A 24,987-nucleotide genomic window follows, 5' to 3' on the forward strand; every position below is an offset into this window, starting at 1 on the left:
GGCTGGTCCTCAAAAAAGCATATTATCCACATTCATATGTTAAGATATATATACACATGACATTGGAAAACAATATGAAAAAGTTATCATTCATGAGGTATCATGAATTTACATTCTCTAGACAAATAGCTCCTCAGCTAGTACTGTGACTTTACCATCTTAAACTTCAATTTACCTCTCTCCAGAGAAATAATTCTCTTTGAATTAGTCAGGTGCTATAAGCCAGTGACCAATGGCTGGTTAATTTGATCCTTGCAAGCAATGAACTTTGTTTTTAGTTAACACTTATGGAATACTCTTAGGAAAAGGATAATATTATTCAGTACAATGAATGTACTTTTGATAAAATGTACTAAAATAAAAATTTTTAAAGGTTATGGTGGTGAATACCTGGAAATTCCAGTTAATCAAATTTAATATCTGAAAGTTGTTGTTGTGTTGTTTGTCCTTCATTCTTGAAGAAGACCATGACCTTCATGTGAATTAGATTTGAATAAGGGAGAACTATGCAAAATTATCAGTCTCCTTTCTCCTCTGAAGTCATCTGGGTACAATGACCAGATAGGAATCAAGATGACTGGAGATGGCCCTGGATGTGAGGCAATCAAGGTTAAGTGACTTGCCCAAGATCACACAGTATCAAGTGTCTGAACATGCATTTGAATTCAGGTCATCCTGATTCCAAGACCGGTGCTCTATACACTATTCCACTGAATGTTACAAGCAAAGCAATAATAGACTATGCAATAAGGATCCGATATATTGTACCCAATATTAAAATAGAACACCTTAATAACATTTATTATTGAAACTAGAGAGTATAAAATAAGTAGATATGAAATGGTTTATCTAAGATGTACATATTAATTTGAATTTTATCACTTTAGTTCCTGATAACTGCAGAAGGAAATATCAATGGCATTTAAAATATGAAGCAGGGAAGATCAAAGGAAGAAATTCATATTGTAGTAAATTAAATTTCTCAAAGTAACAATTTTTAGGATCTTTCAAAGATAAGTTGTAATTTTACTTCAATGGCAAAAACAAACAAAACAAAAAAAAAAAGGCATCAACAACTTTTCCAAATTTTCCACATGCCTACTTAATTCTCTAAAATCTTGATGAAAAATAGTTAATGAATATATTAAGTGAGTCTTGAAAAGATGAAAAAGAAATAGATGAGATTTTGTGGGTGATTTTAAGACATCATCAAAAACTTACTGGTGTGGGGGGAATAGAATATACAACAATGTTTATTGTTTATTGACTTCAAAATAGAGTAACTGATTCAAGAGAACAAAATAAAGTCTAAAAATCATTATTAAGCAAAACATAAAACAAAAAAGTATACTCACTTGAGTTGGTCACTAATAATGTGGGTATTCTGTGAAAAGTTCTCATAAATTGTGAATTTTCAATCAATGGTGAAATTTTCCAGAATCAGATGGCATTTTTCTTGTTATATTGAGTCCTAGAGCAACAAGGATTTCCTCCATGAGATCCATGTTCACCTCAAAAAGATTAGTCTAGTCATCTAAAAAACAAAACAAAAACCAAAAACAATTGTCAAAATTATGATATGCATCTGAATAAGCAACCAATTACAATACTCCAATATAAATATTTTTGTACAAATATGAAGATGGAGAGATTAAAGGAAAATTGAACAGGAGGAGGAAGTTGAACTGGATCATATTGAGCAACTATCCAATACTTTCAATGATCTTTTTTCTTTTAGGTTTTTGCGAGGCAAATGAGGTTAAGTGGCTTGCCCAAGGCCCCACAGCTAGGTAATTATTAAATGTCTGAGACCAGTTTTGAACCCAGGTACTCCTGGCTCCAGAGCCGGTGCTTTATCCACTGTGCCATCTAGCCGCCCCTACTTTCAATGATCTTGAGATGCTATAAAAGTTAATTTTAAAAATATTTTCATGTGATGCTATGCGGTTGGAAATAATGTAACACTATGATCTCAAAATAAGCAAAATCAGGTCACTTAAAGGATTATGGAAGAAGAAAAGGTATAGATAAGTATGCTGATAAGTATAGCACAGTCACTACTCTTTTTTAATCACCACTTTTCACTTATCACCACTTTTATTCAGGGTAAAAACTTGGAGTGTTAGTGATCAAGCAAACCTCTCTGGGACTTATAGTACTATCTGGAGGCTCTTTTCCCCATCCAACACCATAACACGGAAAAAAGAACTCTATTATAGGTGGTCCAGAAAACTTCCCCTCTTTCCATTACAACAATAATATCATTGTAGAGATTGTTTCACACAGACTTTCTGCATCATGGCTCCTTGCTTTATCTTTACTTGGCAATTCCAACTCTCCATATTATGGTAGCTCCCATCTTGGTACTAGTTCTCCATAAATTCATGATTTCTTAGAGGTGCTAGATTACTGAGCCTTCCCTTCAGGGAACTGATTCAGTGTGAGCTCTGACTCTCCTGGCCCTCTTCAGCTGTTTGGAATCTTCAGTTAGAAAGTAGCCCATTTTAAAGGTCAAATTCAAAGTTATAACTTTGATGTATAAATTTGATGCAAACTTTCTCATCAATGTGATGTTAACAGATAACAGTTGCTCAAGAAAAGGCAAGTATCATGAATGTTCACCTTTTCACTGAAACTTTCACAATATAATCAGTAGACAATACAGGGGAGTAAGGGGGCCTATCTATTTCTCTTGGAGCATGCTTGGGTTCATCTGCCATATAGATGTTATATTTCTCTAGTAGAATTTAAATTTCTTGAAAGCAAGGGTTTTTTCCATTTTGTCTCTATCTATGCCTTATCTTATTTATTTAATTTGTGTTTAGGTGAATATGTAGACCATGCTTATAAATAAGCAAGCAGGGTATGAATTAGCTGTTATTGTCTTCCTGGTCACACTATATCTGATCTTTTCCATTCTTTTGGAATTCTTCCCCTTTCTGAAATATCTTGAGAAATGATCTCTGAATGCCTTGTGTAATGTTGCCTGTAGTACAAATTTCTTTTCTGTGTATTTGGAGAGGTACTTCTGGATTTTATCTATATAGGAAGTGGTATTTAAATACTATATACTATAATCTGAAGAGAACAGATTACAATATAAAAGTAGACTCCATTTATTATTTTGTTAGATTAGAATATTTCTTGAGGGAAGCTAGGTGGCACAGTGGATAAAGCACCAGCCCTGGAGTCAGGAGTACCTGGGTTCAAATCCAGTCTCAGACACTTGATAATTACCTAGCTGTGTGGTCTTAGGCAAGCCACTTAATCCCATTTGCCTTGCAAAAAAAAGAAAAAATATATTTCTTGAATCATTTAAACAGAATTGAGTAGGAACTTTGTATACTTCCTTGAATCAATCAAAGCTCAAGAAGAGGAAACCACTTGGTTCTTAGGAATTCTTAGGAATATTGCCATTAGGCTTAAATGATCTAATTTCTGTGAAAAAAATATGAAAACTATAAAAATGTAGCAAATTTGATTTGAAAAATATTTGTTTTCCTTGATATTTCATATAAAAATGACCTCTATATAAGCCTAGCTGTTTTCATACTAAACTCTCTGGGGTTTGTTCCCTCTATTATACTCCAAAGGTAGTTATCACTTCTTGTTTTTCTTTTCAGAGAAGCACATAGTAACAGTTCAAAAGTTGCCTCAGAAGCTATCTAGTCTCACAAATGGTCATCCAGATTTGACTGATAACTTCTAATTAGAGAGACCGCTATCTCACAACATAATCTTTTTTACTTTTGGAATATTCTATTAGGTAGTTTCCTCTTAACATTCCACCAAAATCTAACTCTTTTCATCTTCTACTTGAATCCCCTCTTCTGTCCTTTAGGAGCAAGCAGAAAAGTAGAATATACATAATCTCTGCCTCCTCCTGATTGTTATTGATCAGTTGTTTTCAGTCATGTCTTATTCTTCATGACCCCATTTGGAGTTTTCTTGGCAGAGACACTGGAGTGGTTTGCCATTTCCTTTTCCAGCTCATTTTATAGATGAGGAAACTGAGGTAAACAGCAAGTGAATTGCCCAGGTCACACAGCTAGTAAGTGTCTCAGGTCAGATATGAATTTAAAAAGAGGAGTCTTCCTTACTCCAGACCCTGCACTCTGTCCACTGGACCAACTAGCTGCCTTCTACTTGAGAGCCCATTAATTATTTGAATACATCATGCCTCACTACCACCATACTGTTTTCTCTAGGATAGCCATTCCCAGTTTCTTGACTCATTACTTATATTACATAATCTTGAGGCTCTTTACTATTTTGGTTATCTAATTCCAGATGCTATTTTGTCAATGTCTTCCCGAAAATGTTGTACCCAGAATTAAATATTATCTAGATGTGGTCTCATCAGAAAATGGTACAGCAAGACTATCATTTCCCCAGTCCTGGATACTCTGCCTTTATTAATAGAACCTAGGAATTGAATTCGATTTATGGGCAGCAGTGTCACATTGGTGATTGTAGTGATCTTAAAAGCAAACTGGAAACCCCTAGATATGTTTAATACATCATGCTAATTTTAATAATAATTAACTAACTTAATTATAATTTTAATACATCCATTCCTTAAAACTTTTTAAATCCAAGTATGGAACTTTATTTAATTACATCTTATGAGTTTAGGGCAATTGTTGAATTGTGTCATTTTGATTCCTGCCATCTAATGTAATGAATATCTAGTCTTTGGATATCTTTTCATATAGAAATTTGGTAAACATTCATCCAAGTCATTGATAAAAAAAAATTTTAATTAGGATAGGTTCCTTAGAGCTTGCCAATACAATGATAGAATTTTGTGACAGACCAATTATATAAACACTCATCTGTCTGCATTTGGAAAAAAGAGAATGAGAGAGGGTTCCATTCCAACATATTATCACCAGTTTTGAATACCAATGCAATCAGTTGATGTCATATTTCATTGTAACTGGATGATGAGGAATCCAAGCACCAAGACTGTGTAGGGAAGCATACTGAGTAGTAAATGGTTAAAGTTTAGCTGTAGGGAGGAAAATAGATCATGCAATTCAACATTTATTATGTATCTACTACGGCAGTGTGCTAACTGCTGAGGATACAAAGACAAAAAAAATAGCATAAACCTCAACACAAATGAGATTTTTTTAAAAAGTAATTTCAGGGGCGGCTTGGTGGCACAGTAGATAGAGCACGGGCCCTGGAATCAGTAGTACCTGGGTTCAAATCTGGTCTCAGACACTTAATGACCTAGCTGTGTGGCCTTGGGCAAGCCTCTTAACCCCATTTGCCTTGCAAAAAAAAAAACTAAAAAAAAAGGAAAGGAAAGGAAAAAAGGTAATTTCAAAGGGGCAGCTAGATGGCACAGTGGATAGAGCACTAGCCTAGGAGTCAGGAGGACCTGAGTTCAAATTCAACCTCGGACAATAATTACTGTTTGATTTTGGGCAAGGCACTCTTAACCCCATGGCCTTGCAAAACCACACAAAAAAAGTGCTTCAATAAAAGTAATTTCAAGAAATTTCCAGTCTTTGATATCTTATTGTCTGATCTTGCTATCTCTTATACTTTGTTTCTTCCTTAAGGATAATGATTTCTCTCTCATCACACTCAATTTGGATCAATGTATACCATGGAAACAATGTAAAGACTGACAAAATGCCTTCTGTGGAGGGAAATAAGATTAGGGGAAAAATTGTAAAATTCAAAATCGTTATAAAAAAAATTCCAATCTTCTAGGAAGGAGCCAAGAACAATATTTTGTGTTTACACAAACAGATAAATTCTAAAATAGATTAAAAAATAAAAAGTAAAAGTTTACAATTTACTAAAGGAGAGAACAATATTTTGTATATTGTCAAAAACAGGTAATTTTTTTAAATGGATAAAAATAAAAGTGATTTCAGGGATTAGCAGTGAACAAGTAGGTGACATCAGGAAAGGTGTTTGTTAACTTTATCATCTGAAATGAACGCTGGAAGCTGAATGGGGAAGATCCAAGAGGAGGAGAAGGGGAGAGAGAACTTTTTTTTTTTAGTTTTTGCAAGGGTTAAGTGGCTTGCCCAAGGCTACACAGCTAGGTAATTATTAAGGGTAAGAGACCGGATTTGAACCCAGGTACTCCTGACTCCAGGGCCGACGCTCTATCCACTGAACCACCCAGCCGCCCCCGAGAGAGCACATTTCCGACCAAAAACTACAATATTCTTTGAGGAAATAGTAAATACCTAACTCTAAGAGCTTCAACATTTCGAGGAAAGCGACCCTTGCTCCTTTTCTAAACACCATTAAAAATAAGGTTTAGGTGAAGTTTAGCAGGGTTTTTCGGTTCATTTATCCACTGGAGCCGGGTAGAGCAGAGCCGCCTCCGGCTGCCTCTCGGTCCCGAAGGCGACCAGCTCCGGAAGAGTCGCTATGGTAACGCAGTAACTTCCGGCCTCTGACATTTAGTGCCAGAGCATGCTGGGAAATGTAGTGGGCAGGGCTTGCCCCTTCCCGCAGGAGAGCGAGGGCCGGCTTCCGGCATGTGGACTACATTTCCCATAAGGACGCTTGACCGCTTTTCAGACCTTACTCAAGGGGGAAGCAGCGGCTCCATCCCTCCTCTCCCCGTCTCCGTATCCCCCTTTCTGGTCCCAATGACAACGGCCTCACCGGCTTCCTCCTCTCTGTCCCTACTAGAGTGAGAGCCGCTGAGAGGAGCCGAAAAGACAAGACGCCCCAAAACCATGCGCGAGAAGGGGCGGAGGCAGCGGCCCGGCGGGGCCGGCGGGAAGGGGCGGGGCTCTTCCTCGGCTTGCCGGGGCGCCATCGCGGCTCGTCACTTCCGTAAACAAAGGGGCCCGAGGAGGCGTCCCGGCTGCCATGCCACTGCCGCCGCCGCCGCCGCCGCCGCCGCCGTGCGGGCAGAGCCGGGTCGTCGCAGCCTGCTGCCGCCGCCGCAGGTAGGGCCGGGGCGGAGCTGCGAGGGGCTCCCCTAGAGGCTTTGGGGGCCTTCCTTGTGGCTTTTTCTCCCCAGTTTGGTTGTTGCCGTCGATTTGGGGGGGGGGCTTTGTCGCTGAAGGCGGAGGACACTTAGAGAAGGAAGGGATTCTAGTCCAACCTCCTCAGTTGATCATGAGAAAACGGGGGCCTGGAGAGGCGAAAAAGCCCCCAAACTGAGGATGATAAGGGGACACGGATCGGAAGCCTGGGACCCCGAACCCCCTCTAGTGCTCCTCCCCATTGCATAACCCTGTAGCCACCTACATGTCTACGAATGAGTGCGAATCCTGTACTCTTCCGGCCGGGGCTTAGGCAAATGGTTTGAATTCTCTTTGCACTTCTTTTTTTGCTATATTCCGGCTGGAAGGGAACCCCTCTGAAAGGAACCCCCTTTTTTTATTTTTTTGATGGAACGCTGACGAAGAGGGAAGGTGCTACCCGGAAGCTGCAGCATTTTTATTTAAGCTGATTCATACTCGGAGGATTGGAGCTTGGATGTTTGATCCTAACGAAGTAAAAACTTGGTTTGCTAAGGAGCAGCAGAAACTCCGGCCGATTTGTGGTGGAGTAAATTGACTCTGAGAAGACATAGAAATATCTTATTATCTAGATTTTAATCTAAATAATAGTGAAAAAGACTGGGACCCAGGCTGATGGTTAAAGGACTTGACTGGGACCCAGGCTGATTGTTAAAGAACTTTTTTTTATGACAGCTCCTTTTCATAGGGCTTAGCTTAGCTTACAAAATAATGAGCCCTCTTTGAGACATGCTCAAATCAGACATAGTTTTCAGATTATATGGTTTTTAAAAATTATCCAAGGAAAAAAATCACTTGAATGAAGATTTCTATAGTCTTTTCCTATAGGAAAATATGACACTCTGTTAGGTGTGGAAACCATTTGGTATCTGTTGAGATTAATCCTGGCAATGGAAAGAGGCTAGGAAATTTCATGTCTGATTTTCTTTACAGAAATGCCATTTACTGGAGGCTAGGTTGCGCAGTGGATAAAGCACCGGCCCTGGAGTCAGGAGAACCTGAGTTCAAATCCGGCCTCAGAAACTTAATAATTACCTAGCTGTGTGGCCTTGGGCAAGCCACTTAACCCCGCTGCCCTCCATATTTGGGCCTAATAACTCATTCAGTTTACCTAGTCCATTGCAGTTTAGAACTCTCAAGCTCAATTAGTCAACCTCAGCACCTTTGGCAGTAGGGTTATAGGCATTTGCTACTACTAATTGTTACTAAAAAAAAAAAAGAAATGCCACTTACTGCCATATACATATATATATACACACATATATGTATACATACATATATGTCTTCTTAGAAACAGTACTTTTGTCACATAGAATCAATCTTATACATATATGTAGCATGATTTCAATTGCTGAGAGCTCCTTGGGCTTTTATTAATACCTTAAATTCTACAAGAATATATTATTTATTTAGGAATTTTTGTTCTCTGTTAAAAGGCAAACACTTCAGATATATGAGGATGTAACACTCTGCCTGCCAAATAATAAGTGCTTTAAAAATGCTTATTATTAATTTACTCTCTTGTGTAAATGTATTTTTCAGACATTATCATAGCAAATTTTGATTTGGGAAAGGAAAGACAAAACAGTCATTTAAATGTCACAAGATATTAAGGTATGGGGGAAAGGGACACTTTTGAGTGAGAGGAAGATAGGAAAAGAAGTTAAGAATTAAAGCTTCCCTACTTTACAGATTACCTAGAGCAGTCCCTGTAATATAGCCCTGAATTTTAGCAATGATCATCTTAAACTTTACTATTCACTTTAGCAATTTCTATTGTGATGTTTGTTTATTAGTTGGTTTTTTGAGGCTCCTATCTCACCCAGGCTGCAAGTCTGGTGGCTACTCACATCCTAATCCCACTACAGATCAGCATGGAAACTTGATCTTATTTTATCATATTTGGTCTTCACAAAGACCAAAGTTAAAAAGGTGAGCCTTCATTGTTTGGGATTTTTTTTTTTTGTTTTTTTTTTTTTTTTTTTTTGGTTTTTACAAGGTGAGCCTTTATTGTTTGGAACATTTTTCTTTTTTGGTTTTTACAAAGCAGTGGGGTTAAGTGACTTGCCCAAGGTCTCACAGCTAGGTAACTATTAAGTGTCTAAGTGTCTGAGGCTGGATTTGAATTCAGGTTCTCCTGACTCCAGAGCCGGTGCTCTATCCACTGCGCCACCTAGCTGCCTCCTATTTTGGAACTTTTTTTGGAGGAAAATGTTTAAATCAATACTAATTATTTCTTATTACTTCCTAAAAAATTTAATGTATCTGGGCCAGTTTATACCTGGTCCTTATTCCCCAATGTCAACTCTTGTCCTTCCATATTTGGGCCTAATAACTCATTCAGTTTACTTAGACAATTGCAGTTTAGAACTCTCAAGCTCAATTAGTCAACCTCAGCACCTCTTGTAGTAGGGTTATAGGCATTTGCTACTACTGCAGAATGTAAACTGTTTTGCTATAAACCTACTTTTCCACTTGAATATTAAAATACTTTGTACATACATCATAGCTAGATTATAACATGCTTATAAGCAGGAAATCTTATTTGTGTTTGTAGCCCTCCCATGCTTAGGTTTTCTACACACAGTAGGCACTTAATAAATGTTTTCCAGATGACTTTGCATGTACAATTGATATATTGCTTGCCTTCTCAAGAGGTGAGAGGCGATAGCAAGAGGCAGATAAATTAGAACTCAAAATGTTGTTATAAAATGACTGTTAAACATTTTTAATGTAATTGGGAAATTTTTAACAAAATAATATATAAAAGTTTGTTGAAGGAATATTACATGTATAAATAATAGCTGTGTTTTCCTCATTCAGGTCTTAAAAAACTGGTCTTGGTGCAACAAGGAACTTAAAACTATGGAAGAACGAAAAATAAAAAGGAAGAGTCCTAAATCCTTTAGTTCCCATTCTACTCAGCTTGTTAATTCCAAGAAAAATTCAATGCCAGTTAGTAAAAGCACAGGATTTTCAAATCCCACATCACAGTCAACTTCACAAAGACCAAAGTTAAAAAGGTAAGTCTTCATATTTTGAATAGTTGGAAGAAAATGTTGTTTAAAGCAACATTAAATATTTCTTATTACTTCCTAAAATTTTTTTCTTTTGGCAGTATTTTTGTTTATTTGCTAAATGATATATCTTATAGAATAGTTTGTATGACAGAGAGTAATGATTCAGTCAAGTGAATGTCTAGTGGAAGTGGATAAAAGCTCTGTTTTGAAGATGATGACATCAAAATACTTACAAAGAGGTAGATCCAGTGGCAATGTAAATAGAATGCAACCCAGGAATCAAGAAAACTTGAATTCAAATTCACATCAGACCCTTACCAGACATGTGCCTCTGGACAAGTCATTTAAACTCTGTAAAAAGAACTTTGCTAGCCTTAAAGCGGTCTATAAATATTGTAGTGTTGAGAAGACAGTGTGATATAGCGACAGGATGCTGTTCTTGGGGGGTCCAAAAGATGTAACTCAAATATTTATGGACTAGCTTGTGTGACCCTGAACAAGTCCCTTGACTCTTTTGAGTATTATTTTTCTCATCTGCAAACTGGAGATAATGATGGCCATTATATCTCACGGTTGTTGTAAGGAACAAATGAGATAAATTTTGTAAAATTTTTTGCAATATGTTACAATATAATAGAAATGTTAAGCATAGATTGAATGCATAAGTGGTTAAATTGTTATTTTTAGGTTGTTTTTTTTTTTTTTTTGCAAGGCAAACGGGGTTAAGTGGCTTGCCCAAGGCCACACAGCTAGGTAATTATTAAGTGTCTGAGACCGGATTTGAACCCAGGTACTCCTGACTCCAGGGCCGGTGCTTTATCCACTGCGCCACCTAGCCGCCCCTATATTTAGTCATAAATTGGTATATTTAATCTTGAAGGACTAGACTTGTATGCTAGTTCTTGAAGAGGAAGTAAAGCATTTACCTTTTAGGAAAAGAGTAAGGAGACACTTTGGGAGTGGGGAAAGTAGCATGATGAAGAGCATAGAGGCAAGAAGAAAGCATATTGTACACAGGTGCTGTGAGGGGGTTTTCTTGGCTGGATAGGAGAACCTTGATTGGAGAATGAGTTGGGCTTAGAGGGGAGAGATTAATCCCTCTCCCCCAAATTTGAAATGAATAAAAAGCAAATAATATTTGCATGTGTATATGTAATTATTTATAAATCACAAAATTTCTTAATTATAGAAGAATTCATTGGTCAAATAATATGTATAATCCATGCCTTAAAACCTACCTAATAAATCATCATCCAATTATCCATTATTGAAGTCCTAGACTGAAGGGAAACAGACTTTTCAAGCAGTGGCTCCCTATGGAAGTCAGCCCATTACATTTCTGAGTTTAGTTATTCATCTAAAGATAAATCCATGTTCTATAGGTCTGACCTCACTCAGTCTCTCCCCTTAGCTTCAGTTCTGCAGTCTTCAGTTGCCTATTGGATTTTTCATATATTCAAAGCAAAACTCATTGTCTTCACTTCACCCTTCTTCCAGATTTCCCTATACTTGCTAAAAAACATCACTACTTTTCCCATTCTTTCAGTTTTGTAACTTTGGCCATACTTGACCTTGACTCTTCACTCTTCCCTCACACATACAATCATTGCTTGCCTTTCTTCATCCATGCCTCTAGGCTCCAGCCACTTCTCTCTAGTAGTTATCCCCTTAGTTCAGGTTCTCTTCATCTCTTACCTAGATCATTGATCGCCCTGTTTCAAGACCACCCCACTTCATTCCATCCTCTACACTATTGCCTGAGTGATTTTCCTTAATTGCAGATCTGACTTTGTCATTTCCCATTTTAGTAAACTCCACTAACTTCTGTTGCTGTTAGAATCAAATATAAACTCTTGTTTTGCTATTTAAAAACTTTTCCACAGCCTATCTTTCCAATCTCATTGTAGATTACTCCTTCCACATTCTGTGATTATAGTTCAACTATTATCTCTTTTCTCTCTTCCTTCCATGGACATTCCATTTGCTTCCATTTCCCCTGCCTTCTCATGCACTGTGTTCCCCCATACCTTGAATTTACTCTCTCCTCCCCTTCATGTCATAGAATCCTCTTTCTTAAAGATGTAGTTTAGGCACCTTTTTTACATGAAGCCTTTTCTGATATTTTCAACTGCTAGAACCTACAATCTTAAAATACCTGATATTTAACTACTTTGTTATTCTAGTCTCCTTATTCTCTAAATACACTTCAATATGTATTTATTTCCTCTGTAGGATGTAAACTCCTTGGTTTTTTGGTTTATGTATTTGTATTCCCAGTTCCTAGGGTGATGTCTGAACTGTAAGTATATGTTTATCAATTGATTAAGGTTTAAGGTGAAATATTAATACTATGGGGTGGAGGAGAAGGATCTAGTGCTCTAGAAGTATGAATACTAAGGCTAGTACTTTATCAAAGAAATATATGTTTGTGTAAATGTGTTTTATATATATACATATGGACATGTATATTATATAACTATATAATACATTGTATAGAATGTATAAATATAGTGTGTATACACACTGTATATGTATATACCTATTATATGAGTATCAAGAGTATGTGTATTAAGTTTACATTTACCCAGCAGTTCAGAGAATCTAGGGTGTTCACACATATATTAATATCTTAAGGGGCGGCTAGGTGGCGTAGTGGATAAAGCACTGGCCCTGGAGTCAGGAGTACCTGGGTTCAAATCCGGTCTCAGACACTTAATAATTACCTAGCTGTGTGGCCTTGGGCAAGCCACTTAACCCCGTTTGCCTTGTAAAAAAATAAAAAATAAAAAAATTATCTTAAGCAAAAGAAATTTCAATGTAATACTTAATAAAAGCAGGCTAAAATTCAAAAGGGACAAGTTTTATTTTTTGGTAGAAATAGATTTAGAGAGATTCCATTAGGTCCTAATTAGCATAAATAATTAATTCTGGGAAGTCACATTTTTCAAAATATACATATTCTATTGAATTAGAATCAGTCACCATATAACTTTAAGTGCGTAAGTTTGAATACATAAGATACCACTTCATTATTTCCATTAATTGTGACCTAACTGTAGGCAGGTAGATGGAGCATTTATTAAAACCTTACTATGTACTAAGTCAGGGTGTTAAGCTCTGGGAATACACACAAAAATGTAAGACAATTGCTACCCTCAAGAAGCTTGCATTCTACTGAAGGAAGAAAATACAGAAAGGAGCTGAAAAGGGGAAGGGATAAGGGTAACCCCAGGAGTAGTAGGACAATGTGATGGTGAGGAAAAAAGGAGGTGTCCCCATGAGTGAGGTGTAGCATGTCAGAGGTCTTCTTAAAATGATGGTCCATCTAGACAGTCATCAAGGAGAAAAAAAGACTTTTTCAGACTGGCAGTGTGTCAGGCTAGAAAAATGACAAAGAGTCCAGAAAAGGAGAATTCAGGTATGACTATTCATGAATGTTTTTATTTAGATATAATGATTTAAATTAGGGGAAGGCTAATCATTTAGTTAAACTTTTATTAAGCACCCACTGTGTGAAATGCACAGTGCTGTGCGTTATAAAGATAAAAATCTCTTCAAGCAGCTTTGGTATGTTAGAATACACTTGAGTATAATAAAGAATAATTTGAGGAAGAAGAGAATGGTTACATTTGATGGGGTTTGGTGAAGGCTTCAGGTTGGAAGGACCTGAGCTGAGCCTTAAAAAAAGATAGAGATTCTAAGAAACAGAGGTAAGGAAGAGAGTTTATTCTGGATTTAGGGTTGGTTCACAGGAATGCACAGATGCAGGAAATGGAATATTGAGTTTGTGAAACAGCTAGCAGGGTAGTGTAAGATAAAGCCAAAAGATGGATTGAAGCCATATTAGGAAGGTCTATAAATGCCAGGCTGAGGAATCTAAATTTTATCCTAAAGGAATTAGGGAGCCTCTGCAAGTTTTTAAACAAGGGATGCCAAAGGATGTCAGTGTCAAGGATGAGAGAGAAAAGAATCTAGGATAATTCTAGGTAACCAGGAAGACAAAAGTGCACCTCACTGGAAATAAAGAAGTTGGGCAGACAGATGGGTTTGGGGGAAGATTTGTTCCATGTTGAGGTGGAGATGCTGATGGAACATCTATTTGGTTATATAAAATAGGACTGGAGTTTGAAAGAGATGAGTGCTGCATTTGTGAATTTGGAAGTTCCAGGAAAGGGAGAAAGAAAAGAGAAGAGGGCCTAGGATATATCTCCAAGGTACACCTACACTCAGGTTTCAGGGGCAGAACTAAAGGAGTGCTGACAGAGAAAGGAGAAGAAATAGCCTGGAAGCCAATAGGGACTAAACAATGATGGATAAACTTCTTTCCCCCAACTATAGATGCTTAGACTAAATTTATCTTATGTAATTAGTTTCACTGAGGAATCCTTGTAACATTTCAGGGTTTAATTTAATCAGTATAATATTATTTGCAAATAAATTTAGAAAATCCTGACTTCAACAGGAAATCCTTTTTTTTCAGACGTTGGAGCACCTTCCTTACATGTTTCTTATTGAAGTATTATTTAAATAATAAAAATAATAATAACTAGCATATGACTCTTACTATGTGCCCCAGGCACTTTACTATTATTATTATTTCATTTGATCCTCACAACATCCCTGAGAGAGGTAGGTACAATTGTTATCTTGTTTTACAGATAAGGAAACTGAGGCAAACAGAAGTTATATGATTTGCCAGAGCCATACAGATATCTGAAGCGGGATTTGAACTCAGATCTTCCTGACCCTAGGCCCAGTCTACTGTGCTGTCTCAATAATAAAATGAATAAATCCAATTTTACAATGATCTAATATCATTTTATAAAAGTTTTAAGACTATCACTACTTATGCTTACTTGTAGTCTCTGCTTTGGTTGTTAGGGATTTTGGTTAGTCTTTTTTCCTTATTCTGATTTTTAGGGACATCTCATTAAGTTTGCTAGTCATTGCATAATGCCTTGCAGGATTGGTTTTAATGTGTTGTTTATAAGTGATTCTGAAGAAAGATGTTTCACTGAGCATATTTAATCTCTTCAGAGGCATGAAAGAAAAGGCAAGACCTCAGGGAGTAGAAGGAAAAGGTGCCCAGGCAGCTCCAATTCAACACTCTTTTCTCACTGATGTCTCAGATGTTCAAGAGATGGAGAGGGGTCTCCTGAGCCTTTTGAATGATTTCCATTCTGGAAAACTTCAGGCATTTGGTAACTAACCATGGATTTTTCTTAAAGATTTTTCTGTCATTTTTGTTTCCTAATTTTCAGGATCTTTTTAATCCTTAGTATTTATCATTTTATATTGTATCTACTTAATATATTCTTCCTCGGGTAGGAATTATAAAAATTCCTGGCTTGTTTTCATGCTGAAAAAGTATAAATCAAAATTTGACTTATAAAATTTCAGTAAAACAATTTAAGTAAAAAAATAAGAGAATGTGCTTGGACACTTAAATTGGATTACTGTTACCAAATAACTGTTGAGCATGTTGAAAATGTGGATAGACTTGGAAAATTCATCCTGTGTTAGTCTTTCATGTTAGGAAGGTCTCAAGGTTATTTTCCTCCTTCCTTCTAAACACAGGCTTATTTCCTGCCTCTGAATTCAGTCCCTTACAAATATATCAGGTTCCTGTTCTCTAGCTATTTTTAAGAAAAACTGAGACCATAGCACATTTTATGAAAATGTTCGATCTTGTCAGTTTATAAAGTTTTCCTATTCTTTTCCTCCTCGTTATTCTTATCCCCCATTATTTTATCCTTCTTAGGAGAACTACATAAACGTTTTGCTATTGTTCATTGAATGAAAATGCCTTAGTAAATTTGAATGGCCTAAAAAACAATCTACTAGAATTTGTGATAGTACAATATTTTCTAAGTACAAAAATATCAGCAGAATCTTTTCATTAAAATAATTTTCATTATATAGAAGCAGCTATCTTATCCAGAAAGAATTATTTTTGTTAGAACAAACTGATTAAATTCATAATATAATATGACGTGAATATTCCTTCTAGACTTGCCTTTTTTATGGGTATTATGAACTGACAAGGTGAAACACTTAACTTTCTTTTAAATTCAGACTTTCTTGCTTCTTTTTTCCTTCACTTCAGCTGTGTGTAGTACTGTGCCAGTATCTGTGGAAAAAAATTTTAAGTTGAATTTGCAATATAATAAAATTGAAGAGGGGACATGTTTAAACAAACTTGATATTTTAAATTACTTCAGTATATTAAATATACATTATAGTATAGTATACAGTATATTAATATATCATTTTTGATATGGCGCTCTAATTTCAAAAAAATCTTACTAGATACAATAGTACGAATACTTAGAAACACCTTTAACTGGTGGTATAAATTATTTTGCTGCCTGTATCTGAAAGAAATATTATAACATTTACTTAATGTTTGTAATTGATATTTTTCACTATTTCAAACTGACCTTCCCTAGATCATATTAACAAAGTTAAATGCAATTGCTATTTGGTTGCTACTAGCATTATAAGTGCCACATATTACTGTTTTGCTCTGTTTCTTTTCTCTTATAATGAATCATTATTATAGATTATTTCTGCTTCATATATTTGAATGATAAAATGATTAAGAATTGAGTTCTTTTGGACTTTAATTTCATGTAGACCATCACATTTATCTAATTTAAAAGTCAGCTGCACTAAAATAAACTAAGTAGAAATATTCCTTTAATTTATTATTGCTGTGAATTTATACTTTGTGGTTATTAATACTTTGATTTTATGATCTAGCTTCTTTAGCCTGATTTCAAAATATTCCAATTGTTCTTTATTGTGTTTCAACCATTGTCTTATTATTATAAGAAATTTGTGTGGAATTGAAAGTTACTAAATAGATAGTATAAAATATTATGCAGGGCTTATGAAAATAGAATGCTTGGAAGTCTCCCCCCAGTGCTTTCTAACTTTGAATTCCATTCATACTCATATTTTTTGTAAGCCAATTAAAGTAATGAATCTTCCCCCCCACCTTTTTCTCCTTCCCTTTTTCCCCTCCTCCCTCCCACTAGGAAATGAATGTTCCATAGAACAGATGGAACATGTTCGAGGAATGCAGGAGAAGTTAGCTCGATTGAATTTGGAGCTCTATGGGGAGTTAGAAGAACTTCCTGAGGATAAGAGAAAAATAGCCAGTGACGCTAATTTGGATAGGCTTCTGTCAGATGTGAGTACAATTTGAAAAAAAATGGTTTTTTTTAAAGAATATATTAGAAAAGAAACTATTATGTTTGAATGTAATATGCTAGATGCTAGATATGTGATTCTGTACAGATTCTATTAAAATATAGATGTGTTGTAGTACTTTTGTTAAAAGATTTTTTCCTATATCTGATGTATTTTATCATGTTGTTTTTAAAAATTAGTATTTTTGTATAGATTTAAAGAACTATTATGCTCAAATAGTTTAAATCATTGACAGTTGCATTCTTAATACTCATTTATATTAATTTCAGCCTTAGAATCTCTTAATTACTAGTCAGAAGTAGCAAACTATTCCAAGTAAAAAGTAAAGAATGTAAATTTCATTTAATTTTCATTCAGGCAGAACAACTGTTAAATTTTTGTGCTTGTTTCAATTCTATAATATTAACTATTTTGCCTAGTATACTATGTATTTATACATCTCTTGCAGTTAACCACAGCATAATCATCTATAAATTTTTCATTTATCAAAAATTTTAAAGAATTTTTTCACACTTAGCAATTGAATAATCATGGGTAATTTTACATTGGAATTAAAGCTCCAGTTTTTAATATTGTTCTGGCTTGTCTTTTAAAGTTTTAACTTATTAAGGCAGCATGGCAAGTGTCTGTTCTGTGGAGAATTATATGATTAATAGGATTTTACCTTCTTGTAAGAAGTAAAATATTTTTCTCATTTATTACAGTTAGAAGAACTGAATTCTTCCATGTATCCTTTGCTAAATATCTACAGGGAAGTTTTTAGCTAAGGGTGTTGCTCAAAAGCAACTAAAGAGTGTTGGCAACCAACTGTTAGTTATGGGCCCTATTCCCTTTGCACTTTGGACCTCCAGTCACAATGTCCTGGTTATTTTATGGCTTAATTCTGTAACCTTTTGTGCTTTGTCCTGAGGAAACTTTCTTGTTGATAGCAAGGAGAATTGTTCATTTTGAGGCAAACAAAAATAGGATTTACATTGGGGTACAATGGCATGCATAGAATTTAAAAACATTTTTTAAAATTCTTTTAAGATACCTAAAATTAGCTCACAGTCATTAAAATGTAGGTTTTCCCTATGTGATTTTGTACTGTATAATGGCATCTGTTTTGTTAGTCACAAGACATTTTTTTTAAGTTAAATATTCATCGTGGAATCACTTCTTCCTAGAGTATTTAAAGTATTATGTTACTTAATTTAAAAAATTTTGATTTGTATTCAACTTTTCAGGAACTTTCCAATCACATATATTTATTAAGTATGCCCTATGTGATGAGCTTGAAGAGTTTTAAGTACAATTTAGACCTTATAAAACATCCCTCTTTTTAAATAGTTAAGGAAAGAAATCATTATAGCATGAAACAATTAGTGAACAAGACTATTAGAGATTACAACATTATATACTGATAAAGTACCAGATTATATTATTCATTAGAGAATAGGACAGCGCTTACGTGCAGAATGAATTAGAGAAAATAGAAATCGATCCTGGCTGCACTATCATGTGAAAAATTTCAGACAATGAGGAAGGACTGATAAGCTTTCCCTCCAGGCTTAGTATTTGCTTTTCTGTTCTTTCCCCATGTCCTCTTTCCTTCAGAGAGAGCTTCCCTTATGGCATCAGCTATTTTCAAAATGTTGATGACTCCCAAATTTTTATATTCTGTTCTAGATTCTCATTTGAATTTTAAGCATTTACTAAACATTCCATTTTAATGCCTTGTTATCACTTTAAATTCAGCGTTCCCCTTCTCTGTTAGAAATACTCTCTGTTCCTCCAATCACCAAGTCCCTTGATTTCTTGCTTATAACTATGTGATTCTTGTCCATTTCCTCCCATAAATTCATCACCAGAGGTTTACTTCATAGGTTTTTTTCCATTTCTCTTGCCATCCTGTAATGATGTGGACCTCTGGAGTTGTACATTACTTGTCATCCCTCCCTCTCGCCTTTTGATTACATATTTCTTGTGAATGACATGCTTTACTTTGGTTCTTTGAAGTTCCATATTGGAACTACATTCCTAATCATAGCATCATGAGATATAATTTTTAATTCTTCAGAGATCATTGCATTCCATGTCTCACTGCCTTGAGCAACACTGATAGAAAGTTGGAATTAAAAAGATTACACAGGCTTGGGTGGGGTGGATGAGTATGTACATATTTGGAAGGAACTTTTAAAACAATGAAATCACAGATCAAGCTGAAGAGAAGCCAGAAGAGGGCAATGAGCATGGTAAAGGACTTTGAGTCTATGACATCAAAAGTTGTTGAAGTGGGGATGTTGAGAAAGATAATGGGGTGCAGTGGATAGAGCACCGGCCCTGGAGTCAGGAGTACCTGAGTTCAAATCTGGTCTCAGACACTTAATAATTACCTAGCTGTGTGGCCTTGGGCAAGCCACTTAACCCCATTTTGCCTTGCAAAAACCTTAAAAAAAAAAGATTATAGAAGATATGATAGGTGTCTTCATATATTTGGAGTGTTGCCATGTGAACAGCAGATTAAACTTGCTCTGTTTGGCTGTATTTGAAACAGCAGGCAGTGGGTGTAAGTTAGAATATGTCAGGAAAATCTTGCTGTCAGGATAATTTTCCCAACAGAGCTATCCAGAATAAAGTAGGATTCCTTGGAAGACAGTTGTTTCTCTTTGGAGGTCTTTTTTTTTTTTAAAGGTATTTTTGCAAGGGAACCAGGGGTTAAGTGGCTTGCCCAAGGCCACACAGCTAGGTAATTATTAAGTGTCATGAAATCAGATTTGAACCCAGGTATTCCTGACTCCAGGGCCGGTGCTTTGTCCACTGCGCCACCTAGCTGCCCCTTCTTTGGAGGTCTTAAAGAAGAGTAGCTAGATGACTACTTGTCAGATATGGGTATGAACTGAGCTATATGGCAGTTGGAGGCCTTCCAATGCTAATATTCTGTGATGAGGAGGGGAGGATAGTTAAGGTAAAAAGAATAGAGTGAATATTTGTAGAGAAAAAAAGATTAAAGATATTGAAATATTTTTTTAAAATCATCCCCAAGATATCTTTATAGCTTTAGAATTTTATTACAGTATTTTCCTTGCATTGTAGAAAGAACATTTGTCTTAGTGTCAGGAGACCCCATTTCAAGTCCTAGTATTGAAATTTAAGGGACAAGTCACTTGATTTTTTTTCCATACCCTAAGGGAAGTACATTCAAAATGTCACTCATACTCCTCATATCACCCACTTTACACAACTGTAAGAAAAGAATTTTGTAAACCCTAAAGTTCTATATAGATATGAATTGTTTCTAATATCATGTTTGATATTTTGAAATTTTAAAATTTCCAGAACTGTTAGAACTTTAGAGTATTCTATTAACCTGAAGTAGATTTTTATTCTAATCATAACTTACGTTATTGATTCAACACCATGGTTTAGATAGAGCCTTCTACCAAAATGAATCTATACACTCTATTGAAATCTAGCACACAATCTCAGGACAATTCAGTATCAGGCACCTAAAACTTGCTATTAAAATTGAATACAAACACAATTTGAATTCCAAGGTAGAATGTTCATTAAGAGATTTCCCTACCACTAAAACTTCCCTAGCCAGAGGATGTTTTCTCAGGATATACTCAACCCTTGTAGCTCCAAAATTTATTTTACTTTTTATAACCTCTGAATAAAACTTTTTTTTTGATACTTAAAAATGTATTTTAGAGGGGCGGCTAGGTTGCCCAGTGGATAGAGCACTCATCCTGGAGTCCGGAGTTCAAATCAAGGCTCAGACACTTAATAATTACCTAGCTGTGTGGCTTTGGGCGAGCCACTTAACCCCTTTTGCCTTGCAAAAAAACCTAAAAAAAATGTATTTTAGAAACAAAAACTTCTTAACTGGTCACTTCAGACAAAAACTTCACTTAGCAGATGCTCAAGATGTTCCAAATACCTCCACCAGCTAAAATAAAATGCTGTTCACTCATTGTCTTGTGATTCAGAAAAAAATAGTAATCTGAATCCAGCTGAATTCAGAAGCTGATTCATCTTCTCTGCAACAAAAATTTTAAGTGCATATGCAACTGATTGTTTTCACCCATTGCTTTTAGTAAATCTGACTGCTGTAATTCACCATAGCTGGAGACCAGGCTATGTTGAAGTCTCAAATCAGGAAATGTGACTGCAAGATTGTGCTGCTATGCTTTATATTACTGCCTTATCGTCTAAAAGCTGAGGGTAAGACTTGAAAGTGCATTTATTTCATGCTAAGTGTTGTTCACAGGACTGAAGGATTTAACCTTCCCAAGCTTATTAGCCTTGTTCCAATTTTTACTCATAAGTTGGCTTGTGACAGCTTAGCTTCAGTTTACAAGTAGACAATCGGCACACTATTCAGTGTGTATTTCAGTGGCCAATGGCAACAAAATGTTAAATAAGTATTTGTGAATTTGCTATTTTTAATAAAATAACTTTTAAATTATTCTCTGAATATCTTTCTTCTTTGAAAATAGAAGATCTTGTCTATTTAGGAATATATATGATCCACTCATGTAAAGCTAATTTTTAGTAAAAACGTTTAGCTAAAATTAACTTTTCCATAAATTATACTGTTTACTCCCCCTGAAAGAAATCACTGTGTTCAAGCTTTTGCCACATTTATGAGTCCTTAAAAAAAAGTTAAGTAGCATTAGATAACAAATTGAAAAGTTATGAAAAAATGGAATTTTTAGTTAATTTCAGATTACTCAATTTTTACAACATTGATTTTAAAAATATTTGAGAAAATGTCAGAAGTGTGTTAGTCAGTTGGATAGAAAGAGTAGAATATTACATAATACCACAGTGTGTGACAAAGACCAAAAGCAAAATTTACCAAAAACATGTTAAATGTTTTTCTTGGAAAGTTGCTGAGTCTAAGTCAAACAAAAGCTGTTTCCTGTGATTGCTGGTGGATTCAGGCGACTGACCTTTTTATTCACTGTAGTTTTATCTTTTGCAAAAGATATGGGTCCCAGGTAACCTCATTTTGAGTTATTTAACATAGCCTTTGTTAACATTTTCTACATATATTGAAATTTAAACCCAAAAGGACCTCTTACAATCCATCTAGTCCATTTCCTTCATTTTACAGGTGAGGAAACTAAGGCTCAAAGAGTAACAATTTGCATTATACAACTAGGTAGTGGTATTTTATTTTAAGAGTAGAAAAGTGGTTGTTCTGAAATAGCTTCACCATAAATAAAAATATTTTAAGATGATTGTGACTTGCACTGGAAAAGTTTTTTTGGTGTGGACTCTTGAGAACCACTGTGAATAGTAGCACCAACCCTGGATTTAAGAGGTTCCAAATTCAAAGGTAAATTCAGACAGGATTACTAAACTGTGTTGATTGGGCAAGTCACCTAACCTGAATTACATTAAAAAAAAAGTCACTTTTAAACACTACCATCAAGAGGCAATTAATGTTCCAAACTCTTGTAGTTTTGATCACTTGACTAAATGTTGAAGTTCAACATGCTAAACAACTGGATCCAAAGAATAAAATCCTTATCAATAATACCAAGACTAAGCAAAGAACTGATGGCAAAGATTTTGATTTAGCTGCAGTTATTTGAGAAGCCATCAGTTGAAGAGGATCTGGCTTCCAATTTTCAGCTCTGCCCAAGTAACCTTGAACAAGTCAATTTATATCTCTTGGCCCTTATTTCCTTATCTTTGATAATCAACCTCTAAGCATCCTTCCATCCAATTTCTAACACTGTTTAGAGGGACCAAGCAATGGCCATCTCAGCCACTCTAGTTTATTTACCTCTTTGCCAGCTATCCTGCACAGAGACCTGACCACATTAGAGGACTTGGGAGGAGCAACATAAATGTAAGGGCCCCTTTGCCACTGGGACTGTGCTTAAATGAAGGGAAGGGGAGGGGAATGGGCTGGAGTTCCCAGGAATGGGAGGGGGGTAATTATCAGTGTCCAAACCTGTGTCACTACTCATTTCCGTCCTGCAATGCCCAAGAAGTACTTCAGAGTCCGTTCACCTGTGATACATACAGGGCACCAGAGAACGGATGGCAAGGTCCCCCAACCCACACAGCCAACAGGCGCGGCCCTTTTTTACCCTGGGCCCTTGGCTCTGTGAGATGTACTTAAACCTGCACTGCCTGGGTGCAGGGCAGCACTTCCCACTGGATGCTGGGACTGGCAGACTTGTGCAGGCTTGTTGTGGTGTCCCTATGGAGATGGGGTATACTCCCATCCCCCTTCTCCAGTGAGTTGCAGACCAGAGGCTGTGACAGAAGGCAGCAAAGGCAGCTTCCTCCAGAAACTCCCTTCGTTTTTCTTGCTTTCATTCCTGCTTCCTCAGAGGTAAGACATGTGGGACATGGGCTATGCATCTCTTAATTACATAAAAGGTTTCCTCCTTACCAGGAGAAAGAGCTTTGGCATCTAGCTGGACAGAGGAGGCTGCAGGACTCAGAAAAGGAACAAGTTTCTCAGATACCTCCTGATGCCTTCCTAGGGTCATAGCTTTAGAGTTAATTGGGGAAAGAGAGGTCATCTGATTGCTGTGGCTAAGGGGAAAGAGCACAGGTTTTGGAATGAAAGGGTCTAGGCTCAAATACTTCCCAGCTACAGTTTGGGTGACCTTGAGCAATCCTTTTACCTTATACTCAGTCTAGTCTCTCATCTTTAAAATGATGGGGCTGGACTCTGACTTCTGAGATCATTTATGGTTCTAAATCTGTGATTCTAGGCTTTTCTTTTTACAGATGAGGGAAATGAGATCCATAGAAATTGAGTGACTTGCCCAAAGCCAACCCAGGAATAAGAGACAGAGGAGGAATCTGAACCTAAGTCATCTACCTCCAGATCCAGTGTCTGATGAACAATTTGGAAATTTGTTTTGCTTGATTAACACACACACACATACACACATACACACATACACACACACACACACACACACACACACACACTCAAAACAGAGAGAGAGAGAGAGATTTGATATAGGGTTGTTTTGTTCTGAAGTGGAGAGAAAATAAGTACTTATTAATTGATAAAAATATTAAAAACAAATCCAGGATCTAAAGTACAAACTATTTACAAAAAATAGGCTTTAGAATTTAACAAATTAATTTCTTCACATAACTCTATAATAGTTATAGTCATCATTTTACAGAGGAGGAAAAAGACTTGAAGAGATAAAGACGTTAGCAGAATTAGGATCCAAAGCCCAAGACCCCTAAAGCCAAATTCAATGCTCTTTTCACATATCATACAGTAGTTTGCTTATCAGCCCCAGGTTCAGGTCCCAGTGGATGGAGAGGGGGGAGGAAGAAATCTCCTCACTGATATCTTTTTTTAATGTGACTCCTCGTTTATATGTACGAACCACTTCATTCCTCTACTCCCCTGATTTCTATCCCATCACTTGCTGATTTTAAAAGTGATGGAAATCATCCATTCTGAAGTACCAAGCAGCTTCCAGAGGAAGAGAACATTGACTGGACTAGGGCAGTACCTTTCAGAAAAGAAGATAATTTCACTGGGGAGCATAAATTTATCTTTCTTGTTTTATGCTTTTCAGTATTTTCTTTGTATATTTGTTCCCTCTTTTGGGTGTTGGGGGAAGGCAGAAGACAGAGGGCAGAAGGATCAACATTCATACAAACATATTTGGAAATGTTTAAAAAAGAGAGCCTTCAAATTGTAGTCAGAGGGCTTGGATTACTTACATATTTAACATTAGCTTTAACAAATCGTTTCCCTC

The 24,987-nt window shown here is 36.1% G+C and overlaps 2 protein-coding genes across 2 annotated transcripts in view; both read left to right on the forward strand.

Moving 5' to 3' along the window:
- Positions 1–6,441: 6,441 nt before the first annotated feature.
- On the forward strand, positions 6,442–21,695 carry CCDC28A (coiled-coil domain containing 28A). Its single transcript, XM_074187700.1, is given in 8 exon segments — positions 6,442–6,567; positions 6,570–6,672; positions 6,674–6,932; positions 9,834–10,033; positions 15,068–15,231; positions 17,071–17,225; positions 17,950–17,972; positions 21,126–21,695. Coding segments are annotated over 8 exon segments (1,014 nt in total). The 5' UTR covers positions 6,442–6,512; the 3' UTR covers positions 21,181–21,695.
- Positions 21,696–23,148: 1,453 nt separating this feature from the next.
- ECT2L (epithelial cell transforming 2 like) overlaps positions 23,149–24,987 on the forward strand; it is a 112,409-nt gene continuing 110,570 nt past the window's right edge. Inside the window, exon 1 of the mRNA XM_074187693.1 lies at positions 23,149–23,582. The gene's annotated coding sequence lies outside the window, so the exon portion shown is untranslated. The remainder of the gene's footprint in view (positions 23,583–24,987) is intronic.

Source organism: Macrotis lagotis, chromosome 5, assembly GCF_037893015.1.
Source record: "Macrotis lagotis isolate mMagLag1 chromosome 5, bilby.v1.9.chrom.fasta, whole genome shotgun sequence".
NCBI lineage: Eukaryota > Metazoa > Chordata > Mammalia > Peramelemorphia > Peramelidae > Macrotis > Macrotis lagotis.